This window comes from Adiantum capillus-veneris, chromosome 19, assembly GCF_014529385.1.
Source record: "Adiantum capillus-veneris isolate H3 chromosome 19, ASM1452938v2, whole genome shotgun sequence".
Taxonomy (NCBI): Eukaryota; Viridiplantae; Streptophyta; class Polypodiopsida; order Polypodiales; family Pteridaceae; genus Adiantum; species Adiantum capillus-veneris.
Genome location: NC_140949.1, coordinates 112,649,016 through 112,676,883, shown reverse-complemented (window position 1 = coordinate 112,676,883; position 27,868 = coordinate 112,649,016). Strand labels below are relative to the sequence as shown.

Here is a 27,868-nt window from a genome sequence, read left to right as displayed (position 1 = left end):
GGGAGGAACCTGTTTTGAAGCCCCTGACTCCACAACATGCAAGTGTTCCCTATCCTGCTGAGTCGCATTAAGTACTTGGGCTTGAGCCTCAACAAGCTCCATATGCGGTGTAGGTTGCCTATTTTGCTGTTGCGCTGGTGGCGCTTACAAGAACTCCATAAACCTTGGATTCTGCAGCTGCGAAAAGACATTCACCGCGGCAACTAATTGAGTCCTGAACGCATCATCCTCAAGTTGTCCAGTCATAAAGCCCTGTACTACTGGAGGGACATTCACATTAACACGAGGTACAGACTGACGTGGCCGTGAGCTCTCGCCAATCTCAAAAACCATAGGGATTTCCTCTCTGTCCTTTGAAGAGGAACCCTCTTCCATAATGCCCTTTCCTTTGTCGGCCATAGTGTAATCCCGCGTTCCTGCACTCTGTCTTTACCCAAAACAACCGAGGCTCACTCTTTGAGGAAAAAGTGATTGATGTCCCGGCAATGGAACCTTCAAACCGGCCGTGGGGCGGTAGGCTTTGGCTTTCACCCGAAATTCTTTACTTTAGACACACACACACAGAGCACTTTGCAAAGAGAACCTACGACAGGAATTAACACTTGAATACACACACGGCTCAGAACCTAGAATGCCCCGAACAGACACTGACAACCTGTAGGCCCCAAAATTGGCGCCCCTTTCGGTATTTCTTTATTCTTTAACAAAGGGAATAAAACCTGTGATCTCCTACGAGCTGCCCCGCATAATCCAAGCTGAGAAATACCTGTTCTGGCATGATTTCGGCAACATAACTGTACTAGGACGCTTCACAGTCAGTAGCCCCACGCAATAGATGACTTTCCCGACGCATACGGACACTTTGCAAAACTTGGCGAGAATCTGCAGCACGCTGAATTCTCTGTTTTCTGCCCCGAAAATGCGCCAGATCACCTCTACAGTGGTCCCCTCGCGTCCCCGAACCTCCTGGGGGTATCAGGGACCGTTTAGGGCCGAAACCTTAAACCTGCAAAAATACACAGAAGCCTGTAATTCCCTGTTTTGGGCTCCGTTTCGCGTGCCGGTCGCATTTGTAGTAAGACCTCGAGCTCTTGCACCTGTAGGGCTACTTGCCCTTTGAATCAGGCGAGATTTCTCACGTGAAACCTCTCCGAATTCACCTGTACTTGCGGGGGATCAGCCACTAGCTAACCCAGTACCTGTGCAAGAGGCTCTTGCCTCAGCAATCGCGCATGAACCCACACAACTGTACATCAGTCAAATGAAAAGCCCTCTTGTGGGGCATCACATAATTGCATGTAAGAGAGAGAGAGAGAGAGAGAGAGAGAGCAATGTGTAGCGTGCAGGGCATCACTCCTGGCACCACATTGTACATAGAGGGAAAGGAAGCACTCCATAGCTCTTAACCTATGGCAAAAACCAAAATGAGGCTCCTCTCAGCTTAAAATTCAGCGCCCATTTTTCTGTAGGAGGCAAGTCCATGAAAATCTGCCACTTGGCGCATTTACAAGCATTTTCCCGTTTCGGGTTTGCCGCTTAAAAATCTCCTGACTGGTTGCCCAGTTGACTTCGCAGCAGAGTTGTAAAATGTTCCCCTAGTCATACCGGAGGTAATGACGCGAACACATTTCACGGCCCAAAATAGCAGTTCCCTAAATTTTAGGAAATGATTCCGTTGGGCTCCCACTGGTCATCTAACCATCTATCCTCGTTGGGACCGCATCCAAAAGTGCAATGTGGCCCAACTGTCGGATACTTTCTATTGGTAGTCCCACCTTGACTTTATGCCTTTATTGAGTTCACTTCCTAGTATCCACCAACTTGCTAAGTGCGACGGGGGGGACCTATATGATCTTGCTCTTAGCCTAGACATCCTCTTACTATACGAATTCCAATGCCGACCACTTCCCATCTGCGGATGAAACTACCGTTCACATTGGCCATACAATGTCCAACCGTTTGCTACTTCAAAAAGAGGGTCTCAAAAATAAAACAAAAATTATTGGAAAAAAACCAACAACTAAGGTTAGCAATTGCCACGTCCTCGTGACATAGTTAACAGCTGCCACATCCCCGTGACAGAAATGGCACGTTGTATGGTCAAAAGTCAAGCTTTGCCGCATTCTTTTTGGCTTGAGGCCATCTTCTGTGCCACTTATGTACTAAACAGGTGTCCTACGAAAGCTTTGCAGTCTATTACTCCATATGAAGCATGGCATGATAGAAAGTCTTCTATTAAGCACATGCTGTTTTTACCTTGATTATCTAAGAGCGATTTTGGAAACTCTGAAAGGAGAGGCAGTCCAGGTGGCTGGTTTTCATTGGACAAAGAAGTTGAGAAACGATGGTGCAGATTAAAAAACCTTCCAAAAGGGAGCGAAAGCAGAGGGAGAAGAGAGGATTAGCTCCAGGCTTGCGGGATACGCACGATAGGAGCAGGGCAGGGCCAGAAAGTTGTACACTGTTTTTATCGAACAGATGCAAAGCCACGGCCTCTCTCCTGCAGCTCCTGATGCAATCACATATGGGGTGCAAAGCCAGGGCCTCTCTCCTGCAGCTCCTGATGCAATCACATATGGGGTGCAGCTTGGAGGCATGTGGCTTTACGCAAGATACTGATATGGGCATATAAATTCACACTGATATTGCGAGTATGCCAAGGCCCAGGATATGCGTCGAAGGAGAGGAGACAGCTAATCCAAATCTATAACTGTAGATGATTAGTCTAGCCTCTTATCTGTTCTTGTGACAAAGATGATGATTCTTTGTGGTGAAATAATTGCCAAGTATGGGGGTGAGAGGGGTCTTTCCCTTCCATACAGGTGTCAAGCTCAACATGAAGAGTCGAACAAGCATACATTTACAATCCCAGAAGGACCAGCCTGTTCATCGGCATTGTTGCGGTCATCTTCTCGAGTTGATCTGAATTTCTTGAAGCCTTTGCAACACGCATCGCTAGGGCTTCTTGGATACGTGCAGTTTACATCACCTCGGTGGTATGCTGACCTTTTGGCTCATTTTCAGGTAATACAGATTATTACCTGCATTTTGATTTGTTTAGCATGCTCCAAACGCACTCATTGATTAGAATTGTTACAGTTAAAGGCGGGTCTTGAGAGGCAAGGAGCCTCCGTTTTTACTTGGCTTCCTGGAGACTTCCCTTGTATCTGTCTCTGATGCATGCAGACAGGCCAAAAAGCTACAAATTCACAGTGAACGCTATTGGATCCTGGAGTATCTTCGAAGGGAACCATGTAACAGAAAATATCAAGCATGTGTCATTCGCTTTGTAAAAAGTACGACGACGGCTTTAGTCCTTCTAACAAAGGTATATTGTCTATACATTTTCATCTTTCTTACCTTTCTTTGAAGCTATGTATGAATTGCTTAAAATTAGGGGGTCCGCTCTGTTTGATATACTTGTCTTTGTATAAAATAGCATCTTTTTGTCCTCCAGCTGCATGACAAAAGAGACAATATAATGTAAAACAGTTGCTACTTCAAAGTTAGAATACCTTTACTTTGACACTTCCAAGGAAAATTGATCTCACAATCGTTTTCGAGTCAGAATTTTTTCACATTCTTTGAACTGTCATCATCCAAGTGAAGGGAAGGAAGACGGGGTGTGACTAGTGTGGTTGTCACAAAGTGATGACGTGGCGGACAGCAGAAACCCTAATTTCTGCCAGAAACCCTAAAATTCCTGCAAACCCTAATTTCTGCCAAAAACCCTAATTTTCGGAAATCGCGGAGGCGAATTATTATTATTAAAAAAAAAAATTTGGAAAATGATGAGCGACGCAAATTTCGCTTTTTCTCTACTTAAATGAGAAAGAGAGAGAGAATGCTTTTGCTTTCATGTTTTGACTCTCTGTGAGAGAGAGAGAGCAATTGCTTTTGATTTGAAGCTTTTGAGGCTCTGCTTTTGGGCATCCCTTGTAACCTTTAAATTAGTGGTGAGGGCCTCACTTCTCAGAGCATCTGGACGCAGAGTCTGAGAGTGAAACCCTAACCGCTCTTTTGTACTTTGATGATTGATTAATATAAAAAGAAATACCGAAAGGGGCGCCAGTCTTTGGGGCCAATATCTCTAGGCACGGAACTCCGCCGGGCCAGTGCAAATCTATTGTGATCTGTGAATTGTTTTGAAGTGGTTATTTGGTGCTATTGCGGTTGATTCTTGACTTGGAGTGTCCAAGTCTGTTACAGTGGTATCAGAGCACGGCCGATTTCTCTTCTACGGGAAATCCGATCCACGAATTTTTTTCCGCGACACCTATGGCTTCAGGCAATGATCAGTCGACTCCCTCTGCATCTGGAGATGCGGGCTGGGATCACAACGAAGATTCAAGCAGAGTATGGCCCGCCTTGGCCTACTTAGGCGGAGCGGCAAGAGATAGAGCGTCGCCAGTTGATCAGCGATGCAACAAAGATGATGCTCAATTTTGCCAAGGACTCGAAGATGGCAAAATATATGAACCAGACCTCTTTGAAAGAGGTACAGATGGAGTGGCAGAGAACCACAACACCACTCCCGAAACCAGCTCTCAAGAAACCTTCTGCCTCCAAGAAATATACGGAGAAGGAACTGGAGAACGTGGTTGATGCACGGATTGCTCAGCTTTTTGACACGCAAAAGAAAGCCAAAAAGCACGGCAAAAAGCAGAAGAAAGGCACTGACATCCCGGGATATTTAGGTCGTCGGTCGACATTTGACAAGGCAAAGAAATTGAAGAAGCGCGTCAACTTTGAAGACCTACCCAGTTCTTCTTCTTCTTCTTCTGACAGTTCTTCTAGCTCCTCGGATTCGAGCGAAGAAGACAGAAAAGGTAAAAAGCGAAGCAAGAAGCAACGCTTTGGAAAGGGCAAGAGAAAGGCAAAGAAGGCTAAATCTCGCCCAGAGACTCACAGTTCTACTGAGGACTCGTCTACAGACAGCTCAGGTTCCGATGACGGAAAGTTTTATGCGAACAAGAAGAATTTTTACAAAGCCAACCAGTATGACTTTCTCGAAGATAAAAGCAAGAAAGTCCGAGAGTTTAAGGAAGGTGGCCACTCGATCAAGTTTGATACTTTTCAGGATACTCAGATGCTTCGAAGGCTTTGTCTTTTATACAGCAGTTTGACATCGCTTTCGCAGGAGGACGCTATTCAGAGCACTCCAAGATTCGGAGAGCTGCCTCTTACTTTAAGGGGAATGCTCGTACTTGGTGGTCCACGCTTCTATTAAGCAAGACTGTGCCAGTTACATGGCTGAAATTCAAGAGGCTTTTTATTTCTTCTTGGTTGACTCAAGAGTTTGAGCGAGATATACGAGCTGCTTGGAACCATCTCCGGATGACCAAGAGCGATACAGTGAATTCTTATTGTGAAAGATTCTGGAGCTCTTTTCTACCCGCCTCTTCATTCAAGAAGATCTCGTTCAGAGAACAGATTGAGTGGTTTACCTTATGTCTACCTACAGAGATCCGAGACCACTGCTTGGAACAGAAGTCAGCTTCTATTCAGGAGTTGATGAGTCATGCGAAGCGGGGCTTTGCAATTCACTCTGGCAGTCTGACCTACCCCACAGATGAGGCCATGACACAACGAGCCGAACAGACTTCTGGGAATGAAAGTAGAATGAAAAAGAGCAACCCAGAGAAAAAAAAAGGATGCACGACCCAAGCTTACTCCTGAGGAGAGAGCTCGCTTCATCAGAGAGGGGAAGTGCTTTGGATGCGGGGAACATGGACATATTTCCGCGAAGTGCCCTGATACGGCACAGAAAGAACAACATGATAAAAACGACGATAGGTCTGAGAGTTCGAGAGCAGCTGAGGAATGTGGCAGAAAAGGCAGATAGAAAAGCAGAACTGGTACCACATGGCGTGGGACCTGCACCGAATCTAATGAATGAAAGTACAAACTTTGCCGCTTTCGGGGCAAAGCGAAGGATCAAGAAGCTCTTTTGAAGGAGCCAAGGCTAACTTCTTTTCACTTGGAATTGGCGGCTCGATTTGGAACTACGCCCGACAGACTGACGCCACAGGCGGAGGTAGTTCGACTGGCACCCGGATGGGATGTTGCCATTACACCGAGCATTGGCAAACTTCGTTTGCAATGACAGGGGTGTTCAGGGCACGTGAGTGACGTTCTACTCGGGATCCCTTGGTACCACAAGAACTACGCCGTGGTTGACTACCGGGCCGAGAAAACGAGGAGATCCTTGTTCCTGAACAGATTTTGGCACATAATGATACGAAGAAAGGTAAAGTCCGAAGGCGGTTCTTGGTTAAGTTCAAGAACTTTCCTGCATTTGATGCGAAGTGGATGGAGGAGGAGGACCTAGCAGATACTCCTCGGATTGTGAAACTTTACCTCGATGTTTTGGTTTAGCATAGTCTACTCCAAACGGAACCCAGAATTCAGCTTGGCCGGAGATCAGGTGCAGTGGGATGCACAAGAGGGGAGTCACTCCACTCCTTTGTCAACAGATGCCTCGATTTTGATACTAAAGTCACTGATGTCTCTTTGAGCTTCAGGGATACTGAGAGCTGACAGTATTCTGTTGGATGACTTTATGAAATGGAATTCCTGATTATGATACTGATTTGTTCTTGACTTCTTGTGAGTGCAGGAACTGATAGCCGAAATGACTGCAGCATTTTGGTCTGATTGATCTCGAATAGACATGGTTGCAATAGGGGTTAGTCAATCGGACATCGATGAGGTCCCGATTGGACCTAGATGTGATTGCTAGCTACATTGCCGATAAATCATGGTCTAAGATCCGAATGAATGTTGAATGTCATGTGATGTCCTGTGATGTCTGGTGATGTCCTGTGATGTCGTGTGATGTGACTGTCGATTTTGTACATGTGCTAGATGTGTGTTCCTAGTACGTAGGTACTAACAGTCAGTGTCTGCTAAGACAGTTTATGGCTTTTGTCGGTTTTGCAGGCGTAATCGCGGTCGATTACAATGCTTTCAAGAGGGGGGTATGTCACAAAGTGATGACGTGGCGGATAGCAGAAACCCTAATTTCTGCCAGAAACCCTAAAATTCCTGCAAACCCTAATTTCTGCCAAAAACCCTAATTTCCGGAAATCGCAGAGGCGGATTATTATTATAAAAAAAAAAAAATTTGAAAAATGATGAGCGACGCAAATTTCGCTTTTTCTCTACTTAAATGAGAAAGAGAGAGAGAATGCTTTTGCTTTCATGTTTTGACTCTCTGTGAGAGAGAGAGAGCAATTGCTTTTGATTTGAAGCTTTTGGGGCTCTGCTTTTGGGCATCCCTTGTAACCTTTAAATTAGTGGTGAGGGCCTCACTTCTCAGAGCATCTGGACGCAGAGTCTGAGAGTGAAACCCTAACCGCTCTTTTGTACTTTGATGATTGATTAATATAAAAAGAAATACCGAAAGGGGCGCCAGTCTTTGGGGCCAATATCTCTAGGCACGGAACTCCGCCGGGCCAGTGCAAATCTATTGTGATCTGTGAATTGTTTTGAAGTGGTTATTTGGTGCTGTCGCGGTTGATTCTTGACTTGGAGTGTCCAAGTCTGTTACAGTGGTTGTAGGGGCCATTTCTTGCCTTAACCAGAAGAAAAGAAAGATGATAAAAATTGATGGCAAGTTGATATATGTTCCTGCTATATCTATATTTACGTGGACAACAATCACATCAAGCATTTGAGCAGCAATGGTGATGTTGGAGCACAGGTCAGCGGTTCTTCCCATGTCAAAGAAACCTGGTCTTTTGTTTAAAGATGCATTTCATGACAAGGAGGAGATTAGGAAAGACTTAGGTTTGAAGGTCACGATTTGTATTCGCAATGCCAGCTGTGGTGACCTGTGCTTGAAGATAGCCAGATGACATAATGGTGGTGCTCCTTTGTGTGGGTTGAAAGGCGATTTTACAACACAATGTCATCTCTAGATCATGTGGAAGAGACCATATGGCATGCACCAAAAAAAAAGGCAACACAAGGGGGATTTTGCAAGTATGGCTATGTAGCTTCTCTAGCTTTGAATGGTATTTGCCTACGATGGTATTAAAGGCTGACATAGCCTCACAAAGCTATCCATCATGGTGACAAGAGATACCTCATGTGCCAGATCCATTGCTGAGGTTAGAGTTTCTATGTCTTGGGTTTTATGATAAGGCTACCTCCAAAAGACAAAAGTTATTCCAAATTTCTAAGTGTACACACTAAGAATCGTGTTATATAGGGAATCTGGAAATCAACTTGTTTAGGAGAGAGTAATTACAACACTAGAGGATTAAAGGCTTTCATTATATTGTGAAATGCCCATAAGAGTCTAATGCAATCTGGTACAGAGAGGCAGCCCTCTTCTGGGTAAGATAAGGATAAAGATCTTGTGCTTGGCAATGCCAAGCTTCCCGTCTAGAGCTAGAATGCACCGATTGAAAGATTTGCCCCGCAGGGACAATTTTTGGCTGATGCGAAACGATGGCCTCTCCCCTGATTGCAGGATTTGTTCCACAAGGGCGACGCCAAAAACCTCTCGGCTATTTTCAGCAAATGTGAATTGAGGGCTCTTGGAGAAAGATGTCATGCTTGACTGTGTTTTGATTGATATGTATGCCAGATGGGGTGCCCCAAGACTGTGAGTTTGTGTATGTGTATGTGTGTGAGCTTATGGACGGACAATCCAAAAAATTCGGCCTACCCTAAGACCACGTACATGAAAAGTAATGCAGGTAATGGTAGGCATGATAGAAAAACTGAATGTGACAGTCGACATGTTGGCAGAAGTTGTGGAAGGGATGACGATGACACAACACATACTGATGGGAAGGTGATGCAACAATGCAAGGGAGGTCTAGCAACCGATCCATCCAACATTGTGCTTCAATGCAGACGACCAATAGCAAAGGTAAACTTATATTTCGTGTTTTGATTTCCTCTATGTGATCTTAAAAGTTCCTAGATTATATCATGTATACAATAAAGCAATGAATTTATATCATTTCTATTGAAAAGATTTCAGATGAAGGTGGCAAATTAGACTTGTTATGCCCAACAAAGGGACATACGGACAATACACCAACACATGGCAACGTGGAATGATACATGTCTTTATAAAACATCGGTGATGCGATTAATATTTTTACAATAAAAAGTCCTTCCGACACTGGAGTAGAAGCATAAGTCCCCCTTCAACACTGGAGGGGATAAAAGTGACGGGGGAAGGGCACATTCCCTACTGTATCTTTATAAATGTGGAGAACGGTGCCTACTCCACACCATACATACGTATGGTTTTTTCATCTTTTTACGGGCACAAGCATCGCAAATGCACGAACTGCATCTCGTTTCGTTTTTATTATAGTATGGAAATGTTAACGTCCATAATCTTTTCATGCAAAATCTCATTTGTGATGCGAGGTCATAGAGTTTTTGGGGAAAGCTTCGAGGAGAGATCTTATGGAGCCATCATCACGAGCTATGCCATACGGTAAAATCCACACCACTATCACTTTTTTACTTCTTACCATTTACCATATACATAGTGAAGCAATCAAGGCAATCCAGTTGGCTGTTTGACATATGCTTTGGTTTACTTCTTACCATTTACCATATACATAGTGAAGCAATCAAGGCAATCTAGTTGGCTGTTTGACATATGCTTTGGTGCCACAAACACAGCGCACAGAATTGGATGATAAAGTTGTCAAATGTATTTTTGTTGGTTATAGTGCTGAAAGCAAAGGTAACAGGTTGTATCATCCACAAACAAAGCGTATTCTGGTTTCACGGGATGTAGTGTTTGTGGAAGATTCTGTTCAGCCCTTACTGTCTTGTACTAGAGACAGTAATGTAAGCTCACAGGACATTTATGACACTTTGTTGCCTCTTTTCAGTGGTGGAAATACGAATGTAAATTCCAATGAGGCAAATTTACAGCCTTGGGTTTCAGAAAATGTTATAGATCAGCCTATTATTGATGCAGATATACATGATGTACTTGATGAGGAAAGGACTAACAATGAGCAGGCTAGAGGTATGCCAAAATGGCTGGTGCATACATTGCATGACAGTAAATTGGATGCACCTTTGTCTAGTCGTACTCGTTCGGGCTCTTGCCATGCATCTTATGCATCAGATTGTTATGCTTTGGCTGTGTCTAGCTTACATGATGTTGAGGAACCTCTGTCTTTTGATGAAGCACAAAATTCAGAAAATTGGATGGCTACCATGCAATCAGAATATGATGCACTTATAGAAAATGACACATGGACTTTATGTGATTTGCCTCCTAGCAAAAAAGCCATTGGTACGAAGTGGGTTTACAAGTTGAAACGCAAGCCGGATGGTGAGATTCGCCATAAGGCTCGACTTATTGCAAAGGGTTATGCACAGCAAAAAGGCATAGATTATAAAGAGACCTTTGCTCCCACTTGTCGTATGACTACTGTGCGTTTTCTATGTGCATTGGCATCTTATTTTGGTTGGGATGTACATCAATCAAACCTTGTTACTGCTTTCTTGAATGGTGACATATTTGAGGAAGTTTATGTAACGCAGCCTCGCGGTTTTGTCAAGAAAGGACAAGAGGACAAAGTGTGCAGATGTAAGAAGGCTTTGTATGGGTTGAAGCAATCTCCTCGTGCTTGGTATGAGAAAGCTGACACTCATTTGGTAAAACAAGGCTTTCGTAACAGTCCAACAGAAAGCACATTATATGTAAAGCGTGAGGGTGATGTACTTCTCATTGTGGTTCTTTATGTAGATGATTTGCTGATCACTGGACCAAATGAGAGAGAGATTGCTGAATTTAAGGCTGATTTGAATGCTACTTTCAAGATGAAAGATTTGAGGCTGTTGCATCATTACTTGGGTATACAGTCTAAGCAGTGTGATGGTGGTATTGCCTTGTGTCGGAAAAGTTACATAGAGACATTACTATGTAAGTTTGGACTTGAGGATTGCAAACCTATTGCCACTCCCATGGAAACAGGTTTGAAGTTGAGTCTACATGATGCTGGTGATCCTGTTGATGTCACTCTTTACCAAACTGCTGTTGGCTGCCTCATTTATGTATGCAACAGGAGGCCGGATGTTCACTTTGCAGTCTCACAGGTCAGCAGATTTATACATAGCCCAAGGTCTAAGTATTGGCACGCTGTCAAGAGGATTTTTCGCTACCTTAGTGGCACTTTACATCTTGGCTTGTTTTATCCCAAGGAGGGATCATTGCCGTCATACTTACATGCTTTTACGGATTCAGATTGGGCTGGTTGTTTTGACACACCAGTTGTCACGTGACACATCCAACCCTATGTGTCCGTGGACAAGCTACAGCATGACAAGGGTTCAGTCAGTTCAGTCAAGTCTAGATTAGCAATGATCTGGCACTTTTGTGAGTCTATTCGTAGACCGTGCATGCCCACTCACTTAGCATAGATGCATATCCTCCGCTTGCACACAACATGATCATCAGTATTCCCTTTAGAATCCATCAGATTCAGTCACGGGAATTTTCCAGTGCATTTAGCCTATTTTCCTATTTTTGGTTATTTTCAGTTATTATTTTTAAGTGACTTTCCAACAAAAGTAGGTAGGGCAATTTTGCTAAGTTAATATATAAGCAAACCCAAGTTAGCACTTCCTGGTAGAAGAGGCAGCAGGAGCTTCCCGCTCAACAGGCAACTTCTCAGTAGTACCCCCCCCCTCAACATCAAACCATCGCCATCCTCCCACTTCCTTTGGCGTTTCCTCCCAGCAAGCCATCGCCTACAAGTCCTCTTGCCTGGCGTTTTCCAACCTCAGCAGATACATCCCAGCCAACGTTTTTCAGCCTTGACAAAAACGCCAGCATTACTTGCAGTTTCGGCGTTTTTTCAGCCTTGTCAAAAACGCCAGCTCAGCAGTAGCAAAAACGCAGAATTCAGCAGTTGGATTCTCGCAGTTTTCAGCCTATGACACAATAGCAGATCAGCCCCAAGATGGTTGCAGATGTTTCCCCATTTTCAGCCATAAAAACGCAGCCAAAACAGTCATTTTCAGCAACCGAAACAATCCCGAAATTCAGCAATTAGAAGATCTCAGATTTCAGCCATCAAGTCGTCGTCGTCGTCATCACCGGCATAGTCCCATTGCATCAGTCCATTGCATACGCATGGTACACCTTTGTGCAATCAAAGAATAGACCACTCTCGCCGACGAGAGTGGGGCCTTCGGAGGAGGGTTTTACAAACCTCTCGGTGTCGTATCTCTTCTCTCTCCTTCTCTCAGTCTCATTCACTTGCACGCACAATATCCACTCACTTTTTTCGTGACCATAGCACTCCATAAGACGGAAAGCTCTCTCTTTCCCTAAGAACTAAAAGGAACCTTGAGCAATAAAGATCACTAATCTTGAGAAAATACAACATTCATTTCCGCTGCACTTAACACGAGTGTCCACAGGTGGTTTTTGTTTCATGCTTGGCAGTTCATGTATATCATGGTTGAGCAAGAAGCAACCTACTGTGGCCACTTCGAGTTGAGGCTGAGTACAGGGTAGTCTTCACAACTACGGTTGAGTGTGTATAGCTCAGACGCCTTATGGCTGATTTGGGTGTTGGACAAGACGCTGCCAACACTATCTACACTGACAGTCAGAGCGCATTGGCAGTTGCGAGGAACCCAGTTTTTCATGCTCGCACAAAGCACATTGAGGTGTATTACCACTATGTCAGGGAGAGGCTCTTAGCAGGAGAGATCAGCTTGGCTTATGTGCCAACACAGGACAACCTTGCAGATCTTTTCACAAAGGCATTGTCTCGTGAGAAGTGAGAAGCTTTCCGCAAAGCTTTGGGCTTACTCCCCTTTGTGGACTGATCATGTCCTCAGGCCATGGCACTTCCCTTTACTCATGTGCCAGCTCTCGTTCACCGCATCACTCCAGGGGGGAGTTGTTACATATACATGTGGTAGTGATGTGAGTGAACACACTAGGACCGCCAAGGCATTTTTTCCCTCTTTAGGAGGTTTTTTCCCCCGTGCATTGTATATGCGCCCATCACTCTAGGGCTATCTATCTTTCCATTGCACACTAGGTAATACACTCTCTATTGTGTGCCTTGAGCTTCCTTCGTCTTCTCCAAGCTGTGTGCGTTTCTCTGCAACCCTAATTCCAACATGTGTCGATCTCTGACTCACCAAAGGGTATGCGGATGCTTACATAGCTTTGCAGAGGATAGTGGATTGTCTGTAAACCTTTGTAAAACCAAGGTTATGGTGTTTAACATCACACCACAATGGATCAGGAAGATCAGCACCTATATTTACTTATGGTCAGGATACACAGATGCATACACTTATCCTGGGGTAGTCTTCAATGGGTCAAGGTTTTCTTTGAAGAGAGCAGTAGAGACTAGATTGACCAGAGCGTATGTGGCCTTGGGAGGATTGATCATTGGAGAGGAAGTGTTCAAAGGTTCAATTCCAGGAACCCCGAATAAAGCTCTGGCTCTCTGGTACCTTGGTAGCTTTAGATATGCTCTATGGGGTTCACGTTTGGGAACCCTCTGTGGGTCAGGATGGGTGGAGAGCTATGGAGAGGCCCTTGGTATCTACGATCTCTTGGCTGATTATAGCAAAGGCCTCCGTGCCACACGAGATCATAAGAGCAGAGTTAGCAAGCCCCCCTATGGAGATAGAGGCGCTTACTAGGTCAGTCTCCTTTATGCACACCTTATGGGATACTACTAGAGATAGATATGCCATATTGGCCCTTCAGTCCTCTAGACATTTAACTTTGCAGGGGACACATCATGCTGGTATGCACAAATATTATCATGATTCCACATACATGGCTTCAACATGGACAGCTTGCCTCCCTTCTTGTACTCCCTTAATGCACCATCGTTGTCTCTTACACGGGTGGAGATTACTAGACTCATTCACCAAGACCTCACCAAGTTGGACACAAGGATGACATGGATAGAGTCGACACAGAAGTTGGGCACGGGCACGAAGATGGCTTTCTATAGAGAGCATCTTCTCCAACTCTTTAGGGGATGAATTGTGATTTGACCCGGCTATATGGATACACATTTCATGTGTTATGATGTGCCCTTGGTCAGATACGAATATCTTCACACCAGCTTGAGACTCAGACTTAAGATTGAGACTGGTAGATTCAGAGGGATACCATCACCTAGCAGGATATGCCACCTATGCCATACAGAGCCACAGACAAAGATGCCTTAAATATTCAATGCACAGTGTATTACGAGATACAGGGTCGCTTCCACTATCTATTCAGAGAGGGCTTCTAACCCTTCTCTAGAGTCATGCGCTATCAAGACCAGAGATGTCTTGAATTGTATCTACTTGAGTTACACAGACACTAAGGAGATCTGGAGAGAGACAAATCCCAGGGACAAATTACGGATTTCTTCACACCAGACACAAAACAGATAGAGAAACAACCAGCACTGCAAAGCTCAGCTCATACTCACACCCGCCATACTCTAATTGACCGAGCATTAGAGCAAGAGAGATTAAGACGCCCACGACTGAGGAGAGAAGCTTCACAGCATTGACGGAGATTACCGCAGAGGATTCAAGCCATACTATCTCGACATCCAAAGTACAAATGAGGATGGATTCATCACCCATTATATCACCCTCTTGTATTGGGCACCCATTGTATCGGTGGCCACACATACCCCACGCAGTTCCAACTAGTAGCACTTCTAGATTCATTTTGACGTCTCTTTTTTTGTACCCAGATGGTATCAGATTCACGAGTTTGTAACGGATTGGTCTCATAGGTCATTTTGGCATTTTGAAGTCGTTACTCTCTCTCTCTCTCTCTCTCTCTCTCTCTCTCTCTCTCTCTCTCTCTCTCTCTCTCTCTCTCTCTCTCTCTCTCTCTCTCACCAGAGGGTCTACAGAGCCATTTGAGTGCCTTGGATGAGTTTTGTACACAGAGGATTGACAGTGAACCTTGGGAAGACCAAGGTCATGATCTTCCACACCTCCAAGTGAGTTCAGGGAGTAGCCACATATATAGCAGCAGGAGGCACAATCGAGGTGGTCACCTCCTATGTCTATCTAGGAGTCACCTTCACTAGCAGACAGTGCCTCTTCTCCATGGCTCAGGCTGCCACTGACACTCACCCATGGATATGTAGCTTTGGCTATGTTAGAGTGGAGATGTCATCAGGCATAGTTTCAGGAGCCCCGCACGAGGGGTGGCTATTTGATACCTTAAGTCACCCAAGCCCTAATGTACGCAACACCAGTATGGGCACCCGGGTTGATAGATAGCCATTGCGCACGAATTGAGAGACCACAGGTATGCATGATCTCTTGCTTGTTTTGAGGCAAGCACACAGTGCCACACGACATCATCAGTGTAGAGCTTGCTACTCCCCCCTCCCCATGGTAGTGGAGGCACTCTTTCAGTCTACTTTATCCAGAGAGTGAGAGAGCTCCCGAATGATAGACTCACACGGTGAGCATTCGAAGCAACCGTATAGATAGATTCTGGATACGATAGAGCTTGGCACACCCAAGTCAGAGCATGGTTAGCAGCACATGGCCTTGATCTTGAGAGCTTGCCACCGTTCTAGGATGACCCCGACTCACCCCAGGTTCATCTCTCACTACGTGAGAAAAACATAGTGCTCTGATAGGATCTCTGGCAACTATATATTAGACACACTTGGATCACATCTCCCCTTCAGCAGAAGATGTCACACTACAGAGATCATTTCCTTACCGAACTCGAGGACGGTTTCATACAACGACCACGCTATATGGACATTTACATGCCACACAGCTCACGATCCGCGATTGGTCAGCTCAGAGTATCATCACACAGACTAGAGATAGAGGTGGGGCGAGCTCGTGACATTTGTCACCAGCGTGTAACTACTATCTATCCTTTTTGTTGATTTCTTTCTTATTATCTATTTACTTTCACTTTTTGGAAACACCCCTCGGGAAATCTAACTGCCCTGCATTGCATAGCTAGTGTGGAACTGTCCAGAGGGAGTCCAGGCCTGAGGGCAAGAGAGCACTAAGGTTGGACAAAGACTATGGTTAGCCAAAGTGGGGTCATTGACTAGCCAAAGTGGAATCCTTTGCTACAGAGGCTACATTTCAGTTCTGGATGTGGCCGCAGTGTACAAAGAGGGTCGGATGACCTAGACAGATACAATGGCAACATCTCCTAAAATTTAGGGAACTGCTATTTTGGGACCTGAAAATGTGTTGACGTCATTATCTCCGGAATGACAAAGGGAACATTTTCTTACTCTGCCGTGAAGTCGACTGGGCAACCGGTTGGGATATTTTTAGACGGCAACCCCGAAACGGGAAAATGCTTATAAATGTGCCAAGTGGCACCTTCTAGTGCACTTGCCTCATGCAACAAGAAGTGGCGCTGAATTTAGGAGGGGGAGAGCCTCATTTTCAGATTTGTCACAGGTTAAGAGCTATGGAGTGCTTGCTTTCCCTCTTATGCACAGTGCGGTGCCAGGAGTGATGCCCTGCACGCTACGCACTGTCCTCTCTCTCCCCTTTGGCAGTATGTTATGCCCCTCTAGTGGGCTCTTCATTTGACCAATGTACAGTTGTGTGGGTTCATGCGCGATTGCCGAGGCAAGAGCCTCTTGCACAGGTACTGGATTAGCTAGCGGCTAATTCCCCCGCAAGTACAGGTGAATTCGGAGAGGTTTCACGCCAGAAATCTTGTCCGATTCAAAGGGCAAGTAGCCCTACAGGTGCGGGAGCTCGAGGACTTGCTACGGATGCGACCGGCACGCGAAACGGAGCCCGAAACAGTGAATTACAGCCTGCTGTGTATTTTTGCAGGTTTAGGGTTTTGGCCCTAAACGGACCCTAATACCCCCAGGAGGTTCGGGGACGCAAGGGGACCGCTGTACAGGTGATCTGGCGCAATTTCAGGGCTGAAAACAGAGAATTCAGCGTGCTGCAGATTCTCGCCAGGTTTTGCAAAGCGCCCGTATGCGTCGGGAAAGTTGGCCAATGCGTGGGAATACTGACTGTGAAGGGTTCTAGTACAGTTATGCTGCCGAAATCACGCTGGAACAGTGGAAATTCAGCCGAGTTTGTGCGGGGCAGCTTGTAGGAACCACAGCGTTTATTCCCTCTTTTGAACAATAAAGAAATACCGAAAGGGGCGCCTAAGTTAGGGGTCAATCTGGTGTCTGTCTACTCATACAGGTGCAATCTAGCAGCCTGTATCCCTCTCCCCTTTGTTGTGTCTTGAAAGTACAGGTAAAATAGACGACTAATAATGGGTGAAAGCTAAATCAAGGTTTAAAGTAAAGTCTACCGCCCTTTTTGAATTGAACAGGCCGGTTACATGGTTCCATCGACGGGATTAAATCACTTTTTCCCATAGAAGTGAGCCTTGGTCAGTTTTGGGCTTGAAGACACAGGGGATCATAGACCAGACACAGGGAATTGCAATTATGGCTGACAGACCAGATGATGTGACTGAAGAGGTTTCCTCTTCACAGGGTCAACAGACACATGAAGTGGGTGAGTCCTCAAGACCACCACAGACAGATGATGATATATTCAGGACCCAGTTGGCTACTGCTGTGGCTATGTTCACACAAGTAATGCAAAACCCGAGGTTTTTAGCCTTTCTGCAACCTCCTGTTCCGTCTCAGCAAGTTGGGTCACTGGATCATATTCAAAAGCCTGTTAAGGCTCGAGCACAGGTGATTCATACCGCACAGTCAATGGAAACACCTGTACACTTGACGGAGAACATGCAGTCTCCACAACCTATGCCTAAGGTGCAAGAACAGGTGGCTGAGATGCCTGTCTTTCAAGCTGTACCAGTTCAGCCCGCCACCTTTCAGCAGCCTATAGCTGGTTCTAATGGGCAGGGAAGCAACCTACAGGCTATGCAACAGGTCTTTCCACCACCTTCAGTACACCCTGGCTATTTTGGAGGTGGATCGGTATTCCAGAGCATGGCTGGTCATGCACCTGGAAATCAGTTTTACACGCCACGAACAGTGTTTGGGGGTGCTCAAACGATGATGCCTAACCCCATGTACAATGTCATGGGTATGCAACCAGGGTTTCAAAGCACTCAGGGCCAATTTGGGATGCCACAGGCAAATTTTGGTATGGCTGGAATTACAAATCAGCAGCCAAATATGGCATTTCCAGGTCAAGTTAATAGCGGCCAAGGAACACAGATGAACCCTAATAGTGTTCCCATGTTTCAGTCACTTCCATATGACAATTTAACGCCGCTGGAGAGGCCAACTCCGTACAAAGAAGGTGGCAAAGGTGTGTCTTTCACGACCTTTACAGGGTTTGATGACAGGAAGAAGGCTCTCTCATTCCTCCCGCAGTTTGACAAGGCCTATGCAGGGGGAAACTTTACAAAGGCTTCAAAGGTCCGCAAGGCAGCCACTTTCTTGACAGGGAATGCGGGACAATGGTGGACAACTTTATTGCTTCAAGGGCAAGCTCCGTCCACATGGATTTACTTTAAGCAGATTTTTGCAGCAGCATGGTTATCTGATGACTTTGAAGCAGATGTCATGACAGAATGGCACCAGCTAAATGCTGCCACTTGCAGAAATCTGGATGATTACAATCGGAAGTTTTGGAAAGCTCTACTTCCAGTAACTTCCTATAGGTTTGTGCCATTGACAGAACAGATTGAAAAATACTGTTGTGGCCTACCTAAAGGATTGAGAAAGTACTGCACGAAGACAAAAGTCACTACTTTAACGCAGCTCATCGAGGTAGCAAACACTGGCAATGGTTTGCTCAAGGGAGAAGATTGTGAATTTAACACTGGCGTCAAGGCACGATCAGGTAAGAAAAATTCAGCCAAGAAGCACGTTCCCAATGAGGCTCCTAAAGGGACTCAGGAGTCAGCCAACGCAGGGAAAGACAAAGCTACGGCTGAATCAGAAAAAGGACCAGCAAAGAAATGGAAAAGACGTTTTCCTCGCAAGTCAGAAGAGCAAAAGAAGGTCCTGAGGACAGAGAACAAATGCTTTATATGTGAGCAGCCTGGCCACATTGCTTACAATTGTCCTACAAAGAAAAGGCCAGCTGATTCTGATGACAAGGAAGACAAGAAAGGAAAGAAGCCCATGGCTGGTCTAGTGCCAGATATGGTGGGCGATAAGCCAAATTCAGATGCAAGTGAGCTTTGCAGAGCATGGGGAAAGGTCAGGGATCAAACAGTGCTTATCTTCTTTGATCCAGGTGCCAAAGCCAACTTTATTTCCCCAGAATTGGCTTCAAAGTTGGGAATCAGACCTGAATAGGTGGGGTATACAACAGAGGCAGGTTTGGCATGTCCTGGCCATACAAAGGCTGTGACACCCATCATTGGAAAGTTGCGTCTACATATCCAGTCCTATGTAGATGCTGAAGAATTTTACATCATGCCACTGGACGGATGTGATGTGTTGTTAGGTATTCCTTGGTTGTTTCGTGTACAGGGAATCCTGGATGCCTACAACAAAAAGATCACTGTACAGAGCAGGGGAAAGACTCATATTCTGGATGTAAAGCTTAAAGGGGAGTCTATTCCTACTGTATCAGCTTCTGCTATTACTTCTGTAATGAAAAAGCATCTTTCTACGTACTTGGTTTTTGCACGTGAAGTGTCAGATTGTGATGAATCAAATTTATCTGTGCTAGATAAAGAAAGGTCAATGTTTTTACAACAGTATAGTGACTGTTTTTCCGATTCATTACCGTCTCAATTACCGCCAGAGAGACCCGAGGACCATGCGATAGATTTGGTGCCAGGCAGTAGCCCACCAAATAAGCCTCCTTACAGGGCTAGTGCGGCTCAGCAGAAAGAGATAATGGGCCAAGTACAGGAGTTGTTAGAAAAGGGGCTGATTCAGCCCAGTTCATCTCCATTCTGTTCTCCAATGTTGTTGGTGCAAAAAAAAGATGGCTCATGGCGTATGTGCATCGACTACCGTGCATTGAACAAGAATACCATCAAGAATAGGTTCCCTATACCTAGAATTGATGATATTATGGACAAATTAGAAGGAGCAGCTATGTTTAGCAGGATAGATCTAAAGAGTGGGTACCATCAGATCCGCATTAGATCAGAGGATGTGCACAAGACTGCTTTTAGAACGACGTTTGGCCTTTACGAATTTTTAGTGATGCCCTTTGGTCTCACAAATGCTCCTGCTACGTTCAATAGGATGATGGACAGAATTTTCCGTCCACACCAGCAGTTTGTTGGTACATTCTTTGATGACATGATAGTCTACTCAAAGAATGAAGAGGAGCATAGGCATCACTTGGCCATTGTGTTCGAAGAGCTACGCAGTCATAGGTTGCTCATCAATGCAAAGAAAAGTGAGTTTTTTCTGGAAGAGATTCACTTTCTGGGACACATTGTCTCAAAGGATGGTGTCAGAATGGATCCTGCAAAAGTCGAAGCGATCAAGTCATGGCCAAATTTGAAGACGGTGCATGATGTCCGAAGCTTTTTGGGACTATGCTCCTATTACAGAAGGTTTATCCGAAATTTCGCTGAGATTGCTTCACCTTTACATGCTCTTCAAAAGAAGGCAGTCACCTTTAGATGGACACAGAAAGAGATTTCAGCTTTTAATCTCTTAAAGGAAAAGATGACTTCAGATCCGGTCATTGTGTTGCCAGATCTTAGGAAGTCATTTGTTGTCCAGTGTGACGCCTGTGGTAGTAGCATTGGTGCAGTGCTAATGCAAGATGGCAGGGTAGTAGCCTATGAGAGCAGAATTTTGCAAGGGCCAGAGATGACCATGCAGGTCTATGAGAAAGAGTTACTGGCTGTGATTCATGCGCTCTTAAGTTGGAAACACTACCTGCTAGGTGCAGACTTTGTTGTCCAAACGGACCATCAGACCTTGCGATACTTCTTGACACAGACAAAGTTATCTGAGAAGCATATGCGATGGGCAAATATCTTGTCCATGTTCCATTTTCAGATTGTGCATGTGGAAGGCAAGAAGAACGTTGTGGCTGATGCCTTGTCAAGGAAGCCACAAATTTCAGTTGTGTCGATTCCTTATCATCATGAACTTGATGATATGAGAGAACAGTATGCAAATGATAAAGATTTTGCAAGGGTCTTCGAGCAACTAATGGATGGACAACGTCATGAACACTATCTTCTTAAAGACGGGTTCATGATGATGCATGGCAGATTGTGTGTCACAAAGCCATTGCGACGCAAAGTTATGGAAGAGAGTCATGTCCCACAGTATGCAGGGCATCGTGGTATTGATGCTACAGTTAAAGCGGTTGAGACATTCTTCTATTGGCCTACATTGAGAAGGGATGTGGATGCCTTTGTGCGAGAATGCCTAATATGCCAAAAGGTCAAGTTTGACAGGCAAAAGGCACCAGGGTTATTGCAACCACTACCTATTCCAGATAAACCATGGGAAAGTATTGCTATGGATTTTATCTTTGATCTTCCGAGAACGCAGACAGGAAACGATGGTATTTGGATCATTATTTGCAGATTCAGCAAACAGGCTCATTTTATTCCTGTCAGGAAGAAGATAAAGCCAGATCAGATGGCACGCTTGTTTATGAGCAATATTTTCAAGTATCATGGCATGCCACAGTCGATTGTTAGCGACCGTGATCCACGCATGACAAGTTTGTTCTGGAGAGGCTTGTTTGAGAATATGGGCACCACGCTCAAATTCTCTTCGTCATTTCATCCTCAAACAGATGGGAAGTCAGAAGAGGCAAATTCTACTGTCCTAGATCTGCTGAAGTGCTATGTGTCAGAGCATAAAGGAAAGTGGGAGCAGTATTTGCCATTGGTGGAGTATGCATACAATAATACAGTGCATTCATCAACTGGCAAGGCACCCTTTGAGATAGTTGAAGGTGGCAAGAAAGTTCCTCCCATACTGCATACAAAGGACAAGATATTTGAAGCAGATAAGTATGTTCAGGACATGGATGAAATGTACAAGAAGGTCAAAGTGGCCTTAGAAAGGACTCAGGCAAAGCAAAAGAAAGCAGCTGATCGTCACCGTCGTGAAGTGGTATATTCACTTGGTGATTGGGTGCTTTTACGCTTTGAAAAGGCAAGGTTAAAGAAGATGAAGGGCAAGGAAAGACTGTTTCCAAAGCTCAGCATGCGTTACTATGGGCCTTTTCAAGTATGCGACATAATCAGTGATGTTGCATATAGGCTGAAATTGCCTGACAGTTGGAAGATTCACAATGCGTTTCATGTGAGTCTTCTCAGACCCTATGTGGGTGATGTGCCAGAAGATATGCCAGCTGAAGATCAGCCGGAAGTCGAGGAACTTGACGAGATCTTGGTCCCTGAACAGATTTTGGCACACAAAGAAAGGAAAGTGAAAGGCAAGGTTGCTAGGCGTTACTTGGTAAAGTTCAGAAACTATCCACCAATGGATGCTAAGTGGATGGAAGAAGGTGAACTTGCAGAGTCACCAACTATGTTATCACTTTACCTTGAAGCCTTCGATTTGCAACCTAACTTGACCCCTTGAGTTTCAAAGCTACATGGATTGTCAGTGTGACAATGGCTTCTGAAACAAATGATGTACATGGTATTTAAAGTGAGCTCAAATGAAATACCTGTTACATGAATGTTAGAGCTGTACAGATTGTCAGTTTGGCAATTGCTCTTATGGAATGTCCAAAAGTTTGGTTAGTGCTATAGAAGTGAGTATTTCTTGTCAGTTTGTCAAGGATACAGTGATTGCTTCTATTCAAGAGTACATATGTAACTGCATTCTTAAACTGTCGGTTTGGGTATGCTCGAAAGTGTTACGGGATCCAACGTGTACTATAAGACAGTGGCAAAATGTGCAGCTACCATTTTGTCATTGGAAAGTTAGTGACTCAAAGCAATGGCAGAGTGCGCAGCTACCACTATGTCATTGGGACAGGGTTCACACACAGGCAATACATGAGTCGACGAGGTGTTGAATACACTAGGGTTGACAATGAGCATGTATGTGTCGTATATGTGTCGACAGTTGTTGAATACATCAGTGTTGACAGTGAGCATGTACGACATAGATGCAAACGAGGACGTTTGAGATTTCAAGAGGGGGGTATGTCACCAGCGTGTGACTACTATCTATCCTTTTTGTTGATTTCTTTCTTATTATCTATTTACTTTCACTTTTTGGAAACACCCCTCGGGAAATCTAACTGCCCTGCATTGCATAGCTAGTGTGGAACTGTCCAGAGGGAGTCCAGGCCTGAGGGCAAGAGAACACTAAGGTTGGACAAAGACTATGGTTAGCCAAAGTGGGGTCATTGACTAGCCAAAGTGGAATCCTTTGCTACAGAGGCTACATTTCAGTTCTGGATGTGGCCGCAGTGTACAAAGAGGGTCGGATGACCTAGACAGATACAATGGCAACATCTCCTAAAATTTAGGGAACTGCTATTTTGGGACCTGAAAATGTGTTGACGTCATTATCTCCGGAATGACAAAGGGAACATTTTCTTACTCTGCCGTGAAGTCGACTGGGCAACCGGTTGGGATATTTTTAGACGGCAACCCCGAAACGGGAAAATGCTTATAAATGTGCCAAGTGGCACCTTCTAGTGCACTTGCCTCATGCAACAAGAAGTGGCGCTGAATTTAGGAGGGGGAGAGCCTCATTTTCAGATTTGTCACAGGTTAAGAGCTATGGAGTGCTTGCTTTCCCTCTTATGCACAGTGCGGTGCCAGGAGTGATGCCCTGCACGCTACGCACTGTCCTCTCTCTCCCCTTTGGCAGTATGTTATGCCCCTCTAGTGGGCTCTTCATTTGACCAATGTACAGTTGTGTGGGTTCATGCGCGATTGCCGAGGCAAGAGCCTCTTGCACAGGTACTGGATTAGCTAGCGGCTAATTCCCCCGCAAGTACAGGTGAATTCGGAGAGGTTTCACGCCAGAAATCTTGTCCGATTCAAAGGGCAAGTAGCCCTACAGGTGCGGGAGCTCGAGGACTTGCTACGGATGCGACCGGCACGCGAAACGGAGCCCGAAACAGTGAATTACAGCCTGCTGTGTATTTTTGCAGGTTTAGGGTTTTGGCCCTAAACGGACCCTAATACCCCCAGGAGGTTCGGGGACGCAAGGGGACCGCTGTACAGGTGATCTGGCGCAATTTCAGGGCTGAAAACAGAGAATTCAGCGTGCTGCAGATTCTCGCCAGGTTTTGCAAAGCGCCCGTATGCGTCGGGAAAGTTGGCCAATGCGTGGGAATACTGACTGTGAAGGGTTCTAGTACAGTTATGCTGCCGAAATCGCGCTGGAACAGTGGAAATTCAGCCGAGTTTGTGCGGGGCAGCTTGTAGGAACCACAGCGTTTATTCCCTCTTTTGAACAATAAAGAAATACCGAAAGGGGCGCCTAAGTTAGGGGTCAATCTGGTGTCTGTCTACTCATACAGGTGCAATCTAGCAGCCTGTATCCCTCTCCCCTTTGTTGTGTCTTGAAAGTACAGGTAAAATAGACGACTAATAATGGGTGAAAGCTAAATCAAGGTTTAAAGTAAAGTCTACCACCCTTTTTGGATTGAACAGGCCGGTTACAACATTCCTAAGGAGGAGAGAGTCTATGGAGTATGCAGAGAGGAGGTGGAAAGTGAGGAGCATTTTGTTTGCAGATGCAGAGCCTATGCTCATATTAGAGGCAGATACGAGTCACTATTCAAAGGGTAACCTACCCTGCGTGAGATCGTGCACTCTCGAGATCAAAGACAATTGGGGTAGTACCTGCTAGAGATACAGAGGCATAGAGATACACTTCTGCAGACACATGAGACACGATGGGGGGGGAGGAGAGTGTCTCACAGCTTACAATTTTTTTCCAAAGGACCACATCTCCTCCACTCCCCGACCCACCGAGGGGAATGACTCTCAGCAAGCTAAGATGAGCCGGGCCAGACAGCGTCCGCGTGTTACCGGATGTCGTGCCCCACGGCTCCACCACAGGCAGATCAAGGAAATCAAGTCTCGAGAGTGTCGAGTTGCTGAGGAGAGACAAGATGGTGGCTCACCCAGCTGCATTCATCCGAGCAGCCCTTGTCCCCGATCCTTTCCCATGTACCACATTCTACACCCACCTATTAGCATAGGATGGAGATAGCTAGCTTGATGCATCTACATGGTTATACTACCCCGAGCATTTAGACATGCACACATCCCTAGTACTAGAGCTCCATCCCCCCCCCACCACCACATAGATCCCATCATACACCAAGGTTTTCTCTTTATTTTGATTCAGTTTGGATTGTTTTGTCATTTCCATTAGATGAAAGTTGATTTGTCTCATAGGCTGACTTCAACCTCACATTTAGTAAATCTCTCTCTCTCTCTCTCTCTCTCTCTCTCTCTCTCTCTCTCTCTCTCTCTCTCTCTATATATATATATATATATATATTATTTTTTATTATTTTTTAATTTGCAATAAAAGTGGGGCTTTGATCCTTTGCATTACATAAAATCGACCATAGGTCCATATACAAGAAGATGAGAAAAACCCTAAAAGATATACAAGGAGATCATGGGAAAAAATCCCGAATCAAACCACAAGATACATCTAGGGATAAAGATACTCTAATCAGGTGGTGAAGTATAGCTATCGGAATGTGATCAAGTCTACACAAATCTTCCCAAAGCTCTGTCCACCTCACATATGTAGCGAAAACCACAAATTCCAATGTTGGGTATCTGACTGATATACAGCATCCAAGCCATGTCTCCAAAATCATCCGCATCCACTAACATTTCCTGATGATGTACCCTTAAAAAGGATGCGGATCTACGACACAAAGAAGGGACCCACTCACTGTCCACCTCAAAAGCCAAGGAAAGATACCAAGATGCACATCTCTCCGACCAAGCTAACTTCCCTAAGGCCTCTCTAAACTGCAAACTGTCCAATATCCATAAAGTAGTTGGCCTCAACCATTGTCTATGATCCCTCCCTCCCTCTCTCTCTCTCCGAACCAACAGCGTAATGCTCACACTAATGTTCTATGGCTTCTCAACGAAAGAATCGGTGGAGACCATCTCAATGTTGAATGTGTAACATATGTGTGTATGATATATAATGTCACACCTTCTGATCAAGCTCCATTATCTGTTCAATCTGTTAATCCAATGAGTGTAGCCCCATCCTTGTTACTGCTAAGAAGGTGCATATTCTCCTTAAGCAATCGTATGCACACATCAAGTATGCACTTGCAATCACAAGACAAAATATATTCAAGTCATGGGAAATACTTCTGGGCAGAAAGATAAAGATACAAGCTTCTTGTGACGCCGAAAGAGCTACCTGAAAGTGGACATGGCAGAAGCGCCGCGAGCTGCAGACGTTCTGGCTTGAAGGAGCCAATGCCGTGGGGAGCGAAAGGGTGAGTTCTGCCAAACGCATGCGCGCGGCTGGGCAGCAATGGGAAGCTCGCCAAACACGATGTACGAACGCAGGCAAGCCTCATGTCTGTGACACCGTGAGAGGAGCAGAGAGAGTTATTAGATAGATGAGAGAGAAGAAATAATTAAGGTCGTCAACGAGCTTCGAACTCAAGCTTTGCGCCAAGAGACCTTAAAGATCCATCCGACAACGAGAGTTGAACTCAAGACCCGTTATTCAAGAATAACCAATCTACCACACTTGGGTGATTATACCATTTTCCTCTTTTTATTGGCACACACGCACACTCAAGAAGAAGAAGAGAATTTTTAACATCGTAAGAAACTATCTCAAGAGACCTTAGAAATCTATCCAACGAGGAGAGAGAGAGAGAGAGAGAGAGAGAGAGAGAGAATGTTAGCTCGTAGGGATATTGCTAAGAGCCCACAAAGATCTACCTGTCGAGATGAGTCTTTAACGAGAGAGAGAGAGAGAGAGAGAGAGAGAGAGAGAGAGAGAGAATAGAGAGTTAAAATATCACCTAGTAGGGTAGTGCCTATTACTTTGGAAAAATGAAATAAGCCCCAAAGTGAAAGGAATATTGTAATGGTTAATTTGGTTTGCAAGGACATAAGAAGACGTGTTTGTGACAAGAATAAGCAGGCTCATGGACAATTAGAATAAAAAAGTTTATAACCTACCCCTACTTATGTGTATCTTCGAATCAAGGGATCATTGAACCCTCGATATTTTACGCTTCTATTGACATTGTGCATCAATGTATGTTACAATACATGGATCATGGGTTGGGGGGGGGGGGGGGGGGGGGGGGGGGAGAGAGAGAGAGAGAGAGAATGAGAGAGTCTATGGATAGTGATGACAAAGAGAGTGAGTAGGTAGCCTGGTCAATTTAGTTGAACTCATCGCCAGGTGGTCTAAGTTTACACCCCAAATTTGTTGACCTTATCTATACTAATAGATAAAGGGGGAGGGAATTCCGGCTCCCCCCTGCCAAGCGTCAGAAGCTGCTTCGTCTAGCGTGTGTCGCCTGCAGCGTCCGGGAAAACAGTGACGCACAGAGAGAGAGAGAGAGAGAGAGAGAGAGAGAGAGAGAGAGAGAGAGAGAGAGAGAGAGAGAGAGAGAGAGAGAGAGAGAGGCGGCGAAGCCGCCGGCTATACTAGTATGGAATAAAAGGTAAGGTTGCATACTTGTGTTGACTTTTGTGGGTAAAAACGAAGGACATTGGTTTAAGTTTAGAGGTCAATGGCATGATTCTTGCACCAATCTAGTCCAATACATTCTTTAAGGCAGGCTAGTGGATTTGGGGACACGTTTTATCAAGTCCACCCCTCCTTGAGGCTCCCTCTGAAGGGGATTGTTAACTTTGAGTGACATCCTTATTATTTGTTTTGGGTTATGGGCCGGGCTTGTCAGTCTCGTAGGTTTATGGTCTAGGGCTGGTGATCGCCGATGAGAGGTGCAC

General features: G+C 45.1%; 1 protein-coding gene across 2 annotated transcripts in view; it reads right to left on the bottom strand.

Annotated features, from left to right (window-relative positions):
* The window catches only part of LOC147434678 (histidine--tRNA ligase, chloroplastic/mitochondrial-like), a 40,569-nt gene extending 14,041 nt beyond the window's left edge, over nt 1-26,528 (bottom strand). Inside the window, exon 1 of one of the 2 annotated variants that reach the window (XM_086491128.1) lies at nt 26,307-26,528. In XM_086491128.1, the coding sequence (XP_086347254.1) occupies nt 26,307-26,469 (163 nt within the window). In that variant the 5' untranslated portion in view covers nt 26,470-26,528. The remainder of the gene's footprint in view (nt 1-26,306) is intronic. The other variant, XM_086491129.1, reaches the window with a different exon arrangement.
* Nucleotides 26,529-27,868: the final 1,340 nt, after the last annotated feature.